Genomic DNA, 16,752 nt, shown 5'->3' with positions numbered 1-16,752 from the left:
ATCACTAGCTAAATTTAAAAAATAAGCTAATGAATGCTATTAAACCTATTTAAAACACAAATTAATATGTTAACTATCAAAAATATGACAAAATTTAAAGGAAAACTTATTAGTTTGCAGCAGCTACAGAAGTCTCCATCTTCACCAAGTGATACCCGACTGCCAAATGTCGGGAACAGACCAGAATCCACAATCAGCCTTCAAAGCAACATTAGTCCCTCAGCTTCTTTCTCTACTTCACCATCATTATCACATTCGTAGGGATATGCTGTGGTTTCCTTACTGCCCTTCTGTCCAAGCATACCTTGATTCTCACCAAGATAATACTCCCTAGCATGTGATATTTCTAGTGGTGCACTAAAGTAAGGGAAGGTTCACGCCCAGTGTTTTTTACATCTACCATAGCCAGGGCCTGTAGAACAGTGGCAAACTGATGCCTTATGTGTGTTAGCTGGTAAATTGCCGGCTAATCTGCAGGTTGCTAAGGCCTACCCAAGGTACCGCTTGAAGAGAGGAATTCCTGGACTGGTATTTGGCATCCGGTCTTGCCCCATTGGGCAGACAGTTGTAGCCCTTAACGTAACTGAGCAGAGGCGGATTAATGATAAGATAGATACCATATGGCAGACCTAATGGACTACCTCTGAAAAGAGACATCACTTGTACTCCTTTATCCCCTCTGTGCATACTGTAAGCCAGGGTTCCGGTTTGGACTGGTGGTCTATTCCATTCTGACTGGACATGGCCTGAGATCGTGGCTGCACCAGCTGGAGTTGGTGACCGCAGACCTTTGCTCTTGTGGAGAGCCAGAGACAGGCCTCCACATCATCCTGAAATATCTGAATTATGATGACCTTCTAGCGAGGCTTGACGGAGGGACATTTGTCCTCTCTAGAGCAACTCTGGTTGTGTTGTTTGATAAATTTATAGTCACTATTTTTGGACGACGTCCAATTGCTAGATAAGGCGACCTACCTCCTTGTGGTGGGGATGCTAACAAGGGTGGAGGCAGAAATGCTGTCCCCACTGCGAGGCCAAATGTGTTCTGTTGTTCATGTCTTTGTTACTGAGAAGAAAGAAATGATTTGTGATAAGTCACTAAATATGTTATGAGATTAACATTTACTAACCATATATTATGGTTATGACACAAGCCATTGCTTGAGAGTCAAACTGCATATGGGCGGAAGCCTGGGTGGCAGTCTTGGGATAAAGGTTCTTTCAAATGACAAATGCCCTTCTATCCAAGCATACCTTGATTCTCACCAATATAACACTCCCTAGCATGTGATATTTCTAGTGGTGCACTAAAGTTGGGGAAGGTTCTTTCTCAGTGTTTTATACATCTGCCATAGCCCCCTTTATGATTAATAAAAGCAACTACCTAACCTATGCCAATGATGCCAAAGTATTAACAAATATTTCCTCATGAGATAAAACTATTACAGTCCCCAATATAATTGAATCAGAACTCACTTTAGGCCTTGTCGCCATATCTCTCCACATTTAACCTCCTCCATATAAATTTAGCCAAACTGCTTTCTCATTAAAACCTTACCCAACACACACTCATTGCAACCTTCCTGGGTAGAGTCAGAATCCCTTTGGTGGATCATCATTCTGACCAGGGGGTAACCTTTGACAATATGCCCTTCTCAGAACACAATGAAAAAGTAGCAAAGAAGTTTTGTTCCCTTAAATGGGCTGGCAAACTACACCCTTTCCACATGACAGATAAAGTGCTCTCACAAGATATGCAACATCGCACATATATCTCCCCCCCTCCTCTATAAGCAGAAGTCTGGGCATCAGAAGTCTCAAAAAACATACAGCAGACTCTTGATTTAGTGGGATCGAATTAACTAGGGCACTTCAAAACTCCAAAGTAAAAAAATATATATATCCACCGGAAATCATAAATTCAAGTTTGTTTGTTATTTGGTTTTTAGGAGCATTAGCAACTAAGGCCATATTGCTCCGGGGATATGCGGTGGTCATTCCCTGACCTTTCCGCATCCTCCGTATTTGGTGGTCATGGGCTCGAACCCTAGTCTAATCAAGAAGTGTGTGCTATGTACTGTTGCTCATGCCCACCTGGCTACGGAGGCACCATAAAATTCAAGTAATCAATAGAATAGGTATAAATAAATAGAATAGAACAGAAATTTAGCGTATGTTTTGCAATTTGTAAATAAGTGACGTTATAAGTTATCATTGGGAGTTGAATGTACCTATTATCTCGCAACCCCCACTGCCTTCACACCCACTTCTCAAAAAAAAAAAAACAATAGAAAGAGGACAAATGTTTAGTATGTTTTGGTGCATTGCATGAATTGAGTTATGTCGCAATGCAAAAAGACAAATTTTGTTTCGTTATTTATGTCAGGCATATCGAAATTTTTTTATGGTTAATTGTACATCTAGATCTGCTTTGAATTTATTTAAGCTGTCAACTTCAATGACAGATGGAAGTTTGTTCCAGAAATCAATCACCTGCTGGCTGAAGGCAAATTTCCTCACATCTATTCTACAATTGTCTTTCCTCAATTTGGATTTATGTCCCCTCATGAAATTAATCTGGGTAAGAGGAAGAATCCCATCAGCATTGAGCTTTCTCAAACCATTCAAGGCCTTATACACCTCAATCAGATCATCTTGCAGGTGCCTAGTCTCCAGACACTGTAATTTGCAAAACTCATTCCAGCAGCTCTACATCCTTCCTAAATTGAGGCCTCCAGATGTGTTTACAGTATTCCAGGTATAGCCTGACCATTGTCTTATACAAAGAGATAATCACCTCCTTATCCCTGCTAGAAAAATTCCTGTATATTATTGACAAGACACCATGACACTCTTGCACACCGTCTGCACAGCTCAGAAAACTTCATATCTGACTGCACAATTACCCTCCAGGTCCTTTTCATTCTCTACCACCCTGAGTGTAGTACCACACAGTTGATACGTTACTCTGGGGTTACTGCTACCCATATGCAGTTCTTTAAATTTGTCAATGTTAAACTTCAGTTGCCACTTCTGAGCCCATCTGCTCAACTTTTCCAGATCCTGTTGAAGTAGCATACTTCAACAGGATCTGGAAAACCTTTAGCATACTGTAATTGGCATCATTAACAACCCTGCCAACCTTCATATCGTCGGCAAACTTAGACATTAAGCCCGATATACCTTCATCAATATCATTAATAAATACAGAAAACAACAATGGCCCCAACACTGAACCCTGGGAGACTCCACTAATACCATGTCCATGAAGAGCAGTGTCCACTGATTACCACTCTGTCTTCTCCCACTCAACCATCCTTTTATCCATAGCAGCAATTTGCCCTCAATGCCACGCTGCTCCAACTTGTATAGCAGAAACACAAAAACTTCAAATTATTGAAAAGTTTGAAAATGGCGTGGTTAGTTTTTTCGTTTTTTATCTATCACCACATTTTTTAGGTATGTTGATGAACAATTTTCAATAATGTTTGGATTAACTAGGGAAATCGTTTATCTAGGATTTTATTTTTACCATCTATCCTGGAAAATCGAGAGTCTACTCTAAAATATCTCTACACTGTAGAAATATGGTACTTGACACAGATAGTCCACAAACTTTAGCTCCTGCCAGCAATCTAAACCACCAATATGGTAGCCAATCTCACTATTCCATGGCTGAAACTCCTCATTCAGGACTGGCATTTTTCCTTTGTGCTGCAGATGGCAATGGAATGGATCTCAGATCCAAACGTTTGGCATTTGTGTGTCTGGAGGATTCCTTCACCAAGCCTGCACTCTTGACCTTGCTTCCATACAACAGACAATTACCTAGGCTTGGGAGATAGATTTCTAACTCAAGGAGATGCTGCCCATTATAAACATAATGGATAATGATCCCCTCGACTTAATCAAGGACAAAAGACAAGATGGCAGTAGCTGCTGAGTCCCCTGTCTGCCCAATTTCAGGGGTAGACCTCAGTATGTTACAGTCTCTGGTATTTCTAGTTTACTGTTCTTAATCTAATTTGAGTGATCTTGACCTCTGCTATAATTCTCCCATTTAGCAATTTCCCCTGAGTCCTTGAAGTTCATTCAGTGATATCAGCAAGAACCTTTGCATATATAGAATGTATACTGTCCCTACAAAATAAATTCCTTCTACCAACTATGGTGGGTTACACTTATAAAAATTTTCTCTAAAAAGAAAATCTTTCTGGAAAAATTTTTATTAATCATGTTAATCAACAAGACTTTCATTAATTTCTTATTGTGCCTTGGCAGGATTGCAGGCACAATTATATTTTGCTCCCATCCGTGATATTTTTCAGCATGACTGTGCTTTTCAACCAAGTCATATATGTTTAATGCCGTTAGCATATGTATGTGCTTGCATAGCCCACACATGTGCCGACCACCCAAGATTGAACACACATTTGTAACCAAAACATTACCAAACACAATAAATTATCGTAATAAAATATTTACGTATTTTATTGCGACTATTATGTAATAAAATATTGCTAATGCTTTTTCTTCTATCGTAAGCAAATTTGTTTTTTGTTTGATTTTCTATCGAAACAGATGATAGCCATTCCATCTCTTCCAATTCTTTGTGTCTTAATCTAATGAATTTTAATTACACCTTGGATTGTTCCTGCTATGAAAGTTGTTTTTATTTTCTCTGCATTCTTTATAATTCTCGGCGTTGCCTGATTTAGGGCTGTAGCACGTGCAATATCACATGGTCTTTCATTTCGCTCAACGTGTTTCACATTTTCATATTTTTTCTCTATCGACAGAGGCGGACTGGCCATAAGCCTTACTGGGGAAACCCTGTTGGGCCAGAGGCCGGTGTGATTTTGGCCATAAACGCTAGTATGAGGCCACTACAAATTTTCCCAGGGTTAGAATTTTTGACCTAGTCCGCCTCTGTTTATCGACATTGCTTTTCTTTTTTTTCTATTAATCTGCAGTGTCTTCACCAGGACGCTTCCTTTTTACACCTTTTAAGTATTTTACTCATTTTTAGGGAATAAAGCACAATTACAAAACGAGGAAGTACGCTTGATACACATGAACAAAGCTGCACAAGTGTAGCAACTGAATAAACAACACCATAAAGGCAGAGATACACTATTAACACCTCACATTTTACTAAAGCACATTTCTAGGGGTTACTAGCATAAAATAATAAAAACAATTTCCAGTTGTGTTTCTGCTAGTGGAATCTGTTATAAACTGGTAGTAAAATCGATCTAATTGCATTTGCGATTATACCTATAACTGGAATTGTGTTGGTTTTTACGTTATTATTGTTGATTTTTACGTTATTACGCATAGTGTTGCCTCCCGTTATTAAGGGGCAACACTATGTTTCCCCTTTACCGATATAAAAAACATAAATACATTTTCAGAATCTTCTCTTTATTCCTATCGTGTTGCTTTCGGTTGGGGTGATTCTGCGTTCGACTGCCATTTCTTGTAAACACAAAGGCAAATCGTGCATAAGCAAATTCAGTTCATGTTATATAAGATATCGTTCCCTTATTTATGAATCGTGTATGATCGAATTCATGTAGTGTAAACACGCGTTATACGAGGACTGACTGTATATATATAAAAGGAGAACAGTGTTTACTTCAATTATCGTTGTCTATGGATCAAATGAAGATGAGAATGCAGAATAAAGATTATTTTAGAAATAAACAAGGAGTTACCTTTTATTCAGTCAGTAGGATTTCTTATTTACCAAATCTCCTTATACGAATAAATTACGAAATGATATGTTGAAACAAAATTACATAATTTAAAACTCATAATGTGTTACTCACTATTGACACATGGGCAGTCCAACACCCCAGGATCACAGCGGTGAACCCCAACCCGACCCTAGGAATATTAAACCTCCCATGCAACCTCTAGTTAAGGAAGACATTTTGTCATAAATGCGAATTTGGAATACGAATAAAATACTATTAAAATAAGATAAAAGTACGATAAAACAATGAAATTAAAAAATTACTCACTGAGATATGAATAAAATACTATTAAAATGCGATAAAACAATGAAATTAAGGAATTCCTCCCTAGTTGTATTTAGATAGATTGGAAAATATACATTTAACACAGTTTTTTACCAAAAATCACATTTTATGGAAGATACCTTCACGACATCCTCATTATAATGGATAATGACACTACAAACGAAGTCTTGCAAACTTTTAATAATATGCACATTAGGTTAAAATTTATTCTGGAGATAGAACAAGAAGAAACAAAGTCCATAAATTTTTTAAACTTTACACTTAAGAGGGAGGGCGAAAATATTAATTTCAGTATTCATCGTAAGCCCATGAATACGGGGATGTTCCTACACTATAGTAGCTATCATCCATACTCATGTAAAATGTCAATCATGCTAAACCAGTTCTTAAATGCATTCAAAAACTCTTCCACGCAACTTGCCCTACAGATAGAAATAGAAGAACTGACGAATAGGTTCCTAAATAGAGGATATCCTATTACCTCTGATCAATAGCATTAAATTAGAAGCTAAAGACAAAATAATCAATAACAAACATAATGAGGGGATTAATAAAAAATATTTTATTTCAATGTTGAACATTGGTATAGATAAATTATCAACCTTTTTAGAGGTACAGAAATGCAAATAGTAGCAAAAACCGGTCCGTAAATTATATGCTACACTCAAAAATCACACGGTGCTATCAACTTCCGGACAAACACATGACCTTGTCTACCCCATTTCTTGTAAGGATTGCGATTCTTCTTATGTTGGATCTACTAGATGTATTTTAAATACTAGGGTTAATCAACATAAAGCATCAGTTTGTGCATCACGTGCGAATGCATCAGAACTAGCATTCCATGCGATAAATGAAAATCACACATTCCTGTTTAATGAAGCCAAAATTTTAAATATTCAACATAATTATACTAAGTTATTGATTGCCGAGACTTTAGAAATGAAAATACAAAAAAAAAAAAAAAACTCTATTAATGTTCGTTGTCCATTTCTCATATCTGATTCACGGGCATATCAACGCATGCATAACAAAGATTAATCTCCTATTTATAAGATTCCGAACATACACCTGTTTCGTTAGTTTCATTCCACCCTGTGAACATGAAGGGAAGAATTCATTAACTTCATTGTTTTATCGCATTTTAATAGTATTTTATTCGTATTCCAGTGAGGAATTTTTTAATTTCATTGTTTTATCGTACTTTTATCTTATTTTATTCATATTCCAAATTTACGTTTATGACAAAATGTCTTCCTTCATTAGAGGTTGCATGGGGGGGTTTAATATTTCTGGGGTTGGATTGGGGTTCACTACTGTGATCTTGGGGTGTTGGACTGTACATGTGTCAATAGTGAGGAACACACTATGAGTTTTAATTATTTTAAATTATGTGATTTTGTTTCAACATATCATTATTTATTTGGCAAAGAAGAAATCATACTGACTGAATAAAAGGTAACTTCTTGTTTATTTCTAAAATATTAATAGAACATAGGAAAAATTGAGCATATGTAAGCTCTAATTTATGTAGAATAAAGATTAATATTAATGAAGTCGACACAACACTATGATATGCAAAATACGAGAATTTTAATCAGCAACTATGGTTACAAGCAGTACAGTCAGTCCTCGTATAGCACGGTAGTTGTGTTTCTAGAAACCCTCGTGCAATGCAAAATCGTGAAATATAAACAACAGGCTCTATGGGAAAAATAGGGTTAGGTGCCGACTACCCAAGATTGAACACACATTTGTAACCAAAACATTACCAAACACAATAAATTATCATAATAAAATACTTACGTATTTTATTGCGACTATTACGTAATAAAATATTGCTAATGCTTTTACATCTATCGTAAGCAAACTTGTTTTTTGTTTGATTTTCTATCGAAACAGATGATAGCCGTTCCATCTCTTCCGATTCTTTGTGCCTTAATCTAATGGATTTTAATTACACCTTGAGTTGTTCCTGCTATGAAAGTTGTTTTTATTTTCTCTGCATTCTTTGTAATTCTCGGCGTTGCCTGATTTAGGGCCGTAGCATGTGCAATATCACATGGTCTTTCATTTCGCTCAAAGCGTTTCACAATTTCATATTTTTTCTTTATCGACAGAGGCGGACTGGCCATAAGCCTTACCGGGGAAACCCCGGTGGGCAGGAGGCCGGTGTGATTTTGGCCATAAACGCTAGTATGAGGCCACTTCAAATTTTCCCGGGTAAGAATTTTTGACCTAGTCTGCCTCTGTTTATCGATATTGCTTTTCTTTTTTTCTCTGAATCTGTAGTGTCTTCACCAGGATGCTTCCTTTTCACACCTTTTAAGTATTTTACTCATTTTTAGGGAATAAAGCACAATTACAAAATGAGGAGGCATGCTTGATACAGATAAACAAATCTGCACGCATGTAGCAACTGAATAAACAACACCATAAACGCAGACACACACTATGACTACCTCACTAGCTCACATTTTACTAAAGCACATTTCTGGGGTTACTACTATAAAACAATAAAAACAATTTCCAGTTGCGTTCCTGCTAGTGGAATCTGTTATAAACTGGTAGTAAACTCGATCTAATTGCATTTGCAATAATACCGATAGCTGGAATTGTGTGGGTTTTTACGTTATTATGGTTAAATGTGTTTCCCCTTTACTGATATAAAAAACATAAATACATTTTCAGAATCTTCTCTTCATTCCTATTGTGTTGCGTTCAGTTGGGGTGATTCCACGTTCGACTGCCATTTCTTGTAAACACAAAGGCGAATCGTGCATAGGCGAATTCAGTTCGTGTTATATACGATATCGTCCCCCTATTTATAAATCATGTATGATCGAATTCGTGTAGTGTAAACACGTGTTATACGAGGACTGACTGTATTTATGAATTTTTAGTGGAAGCCAACATTTAGTTGTAGATAATGAATGCCTTGTATTATTGCATTTTCTATTGTATGAAATCCAGTGCCATTCACTGCCACTTCATAACCATAAGTCAGGATTAATGATAAATGTAGCCGAATTAACTATAATTGATATTATACTTATTATAATGATAGGCGCCTCCGTAGCCAGGTGGGCAGGAGCGGCAGTGCGTAGCACACGCTTCTTGATTAGACCGGGGTTCGAGCCCGTGACCACCAAATACGGAGGATGCGGAAAGGTCAGGGAATGACCACCACATATCCCCGGAGCAATATGGCCGTAGTTGCTAATGCTCCTAAAAACCAAAAAACAACAACATTATAATGAATAGACACCAATTTTTCTCAACATGAAGTATTTTGTGTTAGCATTAGCATTAGTAGAGGCATTTGATGCAAGAAAGCAAGCTTATGCAGCATCAGCCAAAAAAAAAAAAAAAAAAAAAAACACACACCACTCCCATTTCACCCCTCTGTTCGTTCAAAATACCTGTCCAGCTGAGCTTTAAACTTATTTAGGCTATCAACCTCCACCACAAGGGATGGAAGTCTGTTCCACCAACCAACCACCCGCTGGCTAAAGGCAAATTTCCGCACGTCTATCCTACATCTGTCTTTCCTCAATTTGAATTTATGCCCTCTCAGGTGATTTTTCTGAGCTAGAGGAAGAATCCCATCAGCATTGAGCATGCTCAAACTGTTCAAAGCTTTATACACCTCAATCAGATCACCTCGTAGGTGCCTAGTCTCCAGACACTGTAATTTGCAAAACTTAAGCCTTTCTTCGTAAGAGCACCCCTTTGTTCCATTCACTAATCTTGTTGCCCTTCTCTGTACTCGTTCCAGCAGCTCTACATCCTTCTTGAAATGAGGCCTCCAGACCTGTATACAGTACTCTAGGTGTGGCCTGACCATTGCCTTATACAATGGAATAATCACCTCCTTATCCCTGCTGGAAAAATTCCTGTATATCATTGACAATACTCCATGGGCTACTCTTGCAGCCCGTCTGCACTGCTCAGAGAACTTCATATCTGCCTGCACAACCACCCCCAAGTCCCTTTCATTCTCTACCACTGTCAGTGTAGTACCACAGAGTTGATACGTTGATCTGGGGTTGCTGTTTCCCATGTGTAGTACTTTACATTTGTCAATGTTAAACTTCATTTGCCACCTCTCAGCCCATCTGCTCAACCTTTCCAGATCCTGTTGCAGCAGCATAGTGTCAGTAGTGTCCTTGACAACCCTGCCAACCTTTGTATCGTCTGCAAACTTGGACATTAAGCCCGATATACCATCATCGATATCATTTATAAATACAGAAAACAATAATGGACCCAAGACTGAGCCCTGAGGGACTCCACTAATAACATCAGTCCACGATGAGCAGTGTCCATTGATTACCACTCTCTGTCTTCTCTCCCTCAACCACCCCTTTATCCATAGCAGCAATTTGCCTCCAATGTCACACTGCTTCAATTTGTGTAGCAGTCTTCCATGTGCAACAGTATCAAAAGCCTTTCTAAGATCCAAGTATATAATATCAAAGTTGCTTCAATTTGTGTAGCAGCCTTCCATGTGCAACAGTATCAAAAGCCTTTCTAAGATCCAAGTATATAATATCAAAGTTATTCCCTGCGTCCAGTTCTTTTGTGACTGCATCATAGTATCCAATCAAGTTGGTCAGGCAAGACTTCCCCTTAACAAAACCATGCTGTGTCTGAGCTATAACTGAAGTCTTGTCTAAATGATGTGTTGTGTCACCATATTATTATTTGTTTATGATCCCTGTTAAAGCATTTATGAATCATACTATAAAAGGTAAATGTGAAAAATTCAGGAGTTTTTTCCCCCCAAGGCAAATTGTATAACAAGCTTTCTGTTTTAGAGCGAAATTTAATTATAAAAACAAAATGTCAGAAATGTTTACCTCTACCGCCCTTTCTTGTTTTCTTTTGGCTCTTTTCTTTGCCAGAAAGCCTTGTACATTTGCAAATTCTTGGATAAAAACTTCGGCTCCAACTATATTACGAATCAAGTCAAGGACTTCCTGTGATAACTTCTTTAGAGCAGGATCTGAATTAATAATAAAAAGCAGTGCTCATGTAAGACTTTCTATTTATAAGAATTTTGAAAGTTACAGAAAATTTATCATATTTTTCCTTTTCATATATACAGATCACATTTTAGAGTATCCATAGCAAGAAAATATAATGATAAATCATACAAAGTTTAAATCTTTGCTCAAATGATGATGTTCATTAAAAGTTCCATAACAAGGATCAGCTGCCCATAATTTATTTGTAGTCTTTTTCCTATTAAAAATAGTCTCTCTCTCTCTAATATATTTAGTAGAAAACTCAAAATAAAGATATAATCATTTTAATAGAAGAGGTATAAAAAGTTTTAATAGGATACATTCTAGACACGAATGATTCTGATCCTCTTAATTTTCATTTTAATCAGACAAGTTTACAGAATTTATTAAATCCTTCCAATGGTGAAAGATGACATATTATCTCTCATATATATAATATGAAATACAACAAATGGAAAGCATCATAGTGGAGAATGCTGCAATTACACTAGCATTAGTGGTAGGAAAAGCACTAGCAACCATACTGAGGTGTATTGCTAAAAAAAATAGTATCGGAATGTTCGTTCTCCAGAAGACTATATGATAACGTCATATCGACTGTACAGTAACTGAATAAGACTTCAGACTCACAGTTATTAGAACAACCAGTTCTAGTGGTTAGCTCATGGCGAATCAAAATGCAGCATTCGCACGCATCACAGTATATCTCATTTGTTGGATCTCTTTATCTAACACATTGTACTTTAGTAAGAAACATTCAAGTTTCATTACGAAATTTATATTTTTGTTTTTAAATAAATTTTTAAAGAAATCTATTAATTTTAAAGATTACTATTAATATATATTTTTAGTAGCAATGGGTAAAATAGATATTTCTCCATCCCCTTTGCTTATGCCATTGTTTCATAATATTAGATGTATAAATTCAATGATTTTCTATTATGACATTTAGAAAAAAGTACCGGAACGTCATTCCGGTGCGTTCTGGCCCGAATACACCACTGCAACCATAATAAAATACAGCTGAATCTTGTTAATAGAGAGTTCATGGGACCTAAATTTTCACATTTTGTAATAATGAGGTTTGTAGTAATGAGGTTCCCCAAAAGTGTCACATTTTTAGTTTTTTTTTTTTTTTTTGGGACATATATCTAAAATATATCTATATATCTAAAAATAATTTTAAATAATAATAATATAAAAAATAAATGAAAAAAATAAATTAATTTAAATTAATAAAATAAAATAATAAAAATAAATAAAATAAAAACAAAATCCTTGTCTAACAACACAGTATAAGAAATAACACATTTTTTAAAGATTTTATTTTATTTGTAAGACAAAAACTAAGAAAAAGCAATTAATGGAAATGAAAATATTGTACAGTATATATTTTAATATATACAATATTTTAGTATCACAGTAAAAAGAATTACAATCTTAATATAAATGAAGACATACAAAGCATTAATTTTTTAATAAATTAATCTAATTTAAAGAAAGAATCCAATGTTGTTTGCACAGTTTTTGTCCTATATGCATTTTTAACTACAGCACAGACATTATCAAATGCAATAGTTGTTTCTATCAACATTACCGTAGGCTAACACATTCTCAATTATGTTGAATGCATTTGAACATAATAGCATAAACCACCACAAAAGAGCCTTATCCAGTCACATTATGCAACTCTTTTTTTTTTGCAGCAATGTTTTTTAAAAAACATTAGTAATTGTTTCAAGATTTTTCCAAATGGTTGACAAAGTTGATGAGTTTGGTATTAACTTTCTGAAAATGGACACGTTGCTTGTTCCATTCTCTAAGTCACAAATAATTTAGGGTAGCTAAGAATAGAAACAGGTGCATGTATACCTGCGTGTACACCAATGCTAGGAGTTTGGTAAATAAATTTGATGAATTTGAGGTATTGCTCAAAACATCAAAGGCAGATATTGTTGGGATATCAGAGACGTGGTGTCACACAGATATAAGTAATGCGGAACTGGAATTTGGGGAATACAATGTGTATAGAAAGGATAGACAGGACAGGAGGGGAGGAGGGGTTATGCTATTAGTTAAGAAACACATAAAGTCCAAGGAAGTGAAGCCAGTCGACATCGATGGACAGGGCAGTGTCGAGTCAGTTTGGTGTGACATAAGCATAGGGAAATCAAAATTGAGAATAGGAGTGTGCTATAGGCCTAATGACTCTGATGAGTATAATAAGATATTGTACAGGGAAATAGAGTGGGCCAGTAAATCAGAGAGTCTTATAATGGGGGATTTTAATTTCCCAGATATTGACTGGAATTTGTGGGTTGGTCACTCGCATACTAGCAAGGCTTTTGTGGATTTATTGGATGATTGTTTTCTACATCAGCATGTTCGTGAGGCAACAAGAGGGAGCAATACTCTTGATCTGATTATCAGTAGTGTTTCTTCATGCATTAAGAATCTGCAGATAAATGAACCACTAGGTGGCAGTGATCACAGTGTGTTGAAGTGGGATTTACTCAAGGAGGTAACTACCATCAGAGGTAAAGGGAAGGGTTTTTGTTTTCGTAAAGGCGACTATGATGGTCTGAGACAGTATTTAAATTCTATACAGTGGGACCAACTGATGATGTTACCAACAGAAAACTCAAAATGGGAAGCATTCAAGGAACTAATCTTGGAGGCTACCAGGCTTTACATACCAACTAAGAAATATTGTTCAAGGTTTAGGCCTAAATGGTTGTCAGATGAACTAATTAGACATGTGGCAGAGAAGAAAAATGCATGGGATACATACAAATTAATGGGTGACATTGAAGCCTATGATAGATATAAGTTGGTCTGTAACCAAGTCACAAAGGAGATTAGGCAGGCAAAGGCAGACTACGAAAAATACTTGGCAAAGGATGCAAAGAAAAACAGAAAAGAGTTCTTTACATATTTAAACTCAAGAAGGAAAGGGATGAATCAGATTGGTCCACTGGATATTGATGGTTCAACAGTTGAGGATCCTGCTCAGGTGGCTAACAATCTAAACGAGTATTTTGCATCTACATTCACGCATGAGGAGTTATTCAGGAAGGAGAATGATGTAGGTAAAGTAAACATTGGCAGTGAGCTGGATGATTTTGTAATAACTGAGAGGAAAGTGGAGGAGAGATTGTTGAGGATAAACATAAAAAAGGAACCTGGGGTGGATGGGATCTATCCAGTTATATTAAAGGAGGCAGCAAAGGAAGTAAGCAAACCCCTAGCCATAATTATGAGAGCTTCTTTGGACTCAGGGGAGGTACCCATAGACTGGAGATGTGCAAATGTAACCCCAATTCACAAAGGAGGATCAAAGGCTGACACAAGTAACTATAGACCTGTTAGTTTAACTTCTGTTCCAGGTAAATTAATGGAGGCACTGGTTAAAGAAGCACTGCAGGATCATCTAGACAAGAATTCAGTTATAGCTCAGACGCAGCATGGTTTTGTTAAGGGCAGGTCTTGCCTGACCAATTTGATTGGATACTATGATGTAGTCACAAAAGAACTGGATGCAGGGAATAACTTTGATATTATATATTTGGATCTTAGAAAGGCTTTTGATACTGTTGCACATGGAAGACTGCTGCACAAATTGGAGCAGTGTGGCATTGGAGGCAAATTGCTGCTATGGATAAGGGGATGGTTGAGTGACAGAAGACAGAGAGTGGTAATCAATGGACACTGCTCAACGTGGACTAATGTTATTAGTGGAGTTCCTCAGGGTTCAGTGTTGGGTCCGTTGTTGTTTTCGGTGTTTATGAATGATATTGATGATGGGATATCAAGTTTAATGTCCAAGTTTGCAGATGATACAAAGGTTAGCAGAGTTGTTAAGGACACCACTGACGCTATGCTGCTGCAACAGGATCTGGAAAGGTTGAACAGATGGGCTGAGAGGTGGCAAATGAAGTTTAGCATTGACAAATGTAAAGTACTACATATGGGAAACAGTAACCCCAGAGCAACGTATCAACTCTGCGGTACTACACTGACAGTGGTGGAGAATGAAAAGGACCTGGGGGTAATTGTGCAGGCAGATATGAAGTTCTCTGAGCAGTGCAGATGAGCTGCAAGAGTAGCTCATGGTGTCTTGTCAATGATATACAGGAATTTTTCTAGCAGGGACAGGGATGTGATTATTCCCTTGTATAAGGCATTGGTCAGGCCACACCTTGAGTACTGTATACAGGTCTGGAGGCCTCATTTCAAGAAGGATGTAGAGCTGCTGGAACGAGTACAGAGAAGGGCAACAAGATTAGTGAATGGAACAAAGGGTTGCTCTTACGAAGAAAGGCTTAAGTTTTGCAAATTACTGAGCCTGGAGACTAGGCACCAGCGAGGTGATCTGATAGAGGTGTATAAGGCTTTGAATGGTTTGAGCATGCTCAATGCCAATGGGATTGTTCATCTTGCTCAGAATAATCACCTCAGAGGGCATAAATTCAAATTGAGGAAGGACGGATGTCGGATAGATGTGCGGAAATTTGCCTTTGGCCAGCGGGTGGTTGGTTGGTGGAACCGACTTCCATCACTTGTTGTTGAAGTTGATAGCCTAAACAAATTTAAAGCTCACCTGGACAGGTATTTCGAACGAACGGATGGGTGAAATGGGAGTGGTGTGTGTTTTTTTTTTTTTTTTTTGGCTGATGCTGAATAAGCTTGCTTTCTTGCATCATATGCCTCTACTAATGCTAATGCTAATTTTCACTTTCTTGCTGATTGTCAAGATTTTTCTTTCCTTTCCTGCCATTTCAAGGTAAAAAAAAGAACCGAATTTAAAGCAGCCCAACCAAGTCTAAACTACAGAAGCAAAAATTATTTTTAAAAATTCGAAGTGTTTCTCTCAAGTTTTAAAAAGACACATTCACACACAAAGATTTGAAATTGCATGAAATTCTTCATTTCGACTGAATATGAAAGCTGAATGTTCATACCAATACAGAAAAATTTCATTGGTTAATTTCTCTCCCTAGGTCTTCTAAGAATCCATAACAATAGGGAAAAGATACAGTACAAAATAAGATTAAGAGATTTGGGAAAGAAAACAAAAAGCTAAATACAGATGGGCACCCACAGCATGGGACATGCTTTATTCAAACAAAGTAATGTTTAGTGGAATTGCCCTGCTTTCCCCAAGAGTAACCATTAGAACCCCCTGTAGGCCTTCAGCACCTCCGTCACACAAGGGATGTTCAGGGAATTTTGCTATGCCATTGGAAAAAGGACTATGCTCTTTCTGGTAGCATACTGCACTACAAAGATTCTGAGAATCATTAAAAGTTATATGTAAGTGGCTGTTGGCAGGGAAGTGGAAAGTGATAAGGTGGAAATTTCATAAATGGGCAAAGCAATAACAGACCTTAGTCCTTTATATGACAGTTTGGCCAATGCTCATTGTAATGGCTTAAAGATTTGCTCATTATACCCATGATGCTATTAACTATTGTGATCGTTTTAACCATGAAGCATTGCTCATAAAATACATAATTTCAAATCAACTCTTCTCTATTTGCTTTAAATATTCAAACTTTCAATTATAAACAAGTTTGACTGTATATGTACATACAGTAGATTCTCAATTTTCCGGGATAGATGGTAAAAAACAAATACTGGTTAATCCAAAAATACAAAAGTCCCCGACATACATAAGG

General features: G+C 37.0%; 1 protein-coding gene across 1 annotated transcript in view; it reads right to left on the bottom strand.

Annotated features, from left to right (window-relative positions):
- LOC150084145 (small subunit processome component 20 homolog) overlaps positions 1-16,752 on the bottom strand; it is a 343,987-nt gene that overhangs the window by 18,950 nt on the left and 308,285 nt on the right. Inside the window, exon 33 of the mRNA XM_090376133.1 lies at positions 10,907-11,052. Coding sequence (XP_090232259.1) covers positions 10,907-11,052 — 146 coding nt within the window. The remainder of the gene's footprint in view (positions 1-10,906; positions 11,053-16,752) is intronic.

The sequence above is a fragment of the Mastigoproctus giganteus genome, chromosome 6 (genome assembly GCF_048544385.1).
Source record: "Mastigoproctus giganteus isolate SK-2022 chromosome 6, ASM4854438v1, whole genome shotgun sequence".
Taxonomy (NCBI): Eukaryota; Metazoa; Arthropoda; class Arachnida; order Uropygi; family Thelyphonidae; genus Mastigoproctus; species Mastigoproctus giganteus.
Note: the sequence above shows the minus strand (reverse complement) of the source record. Positions and strands in the feature narration are given on the sequence as shown.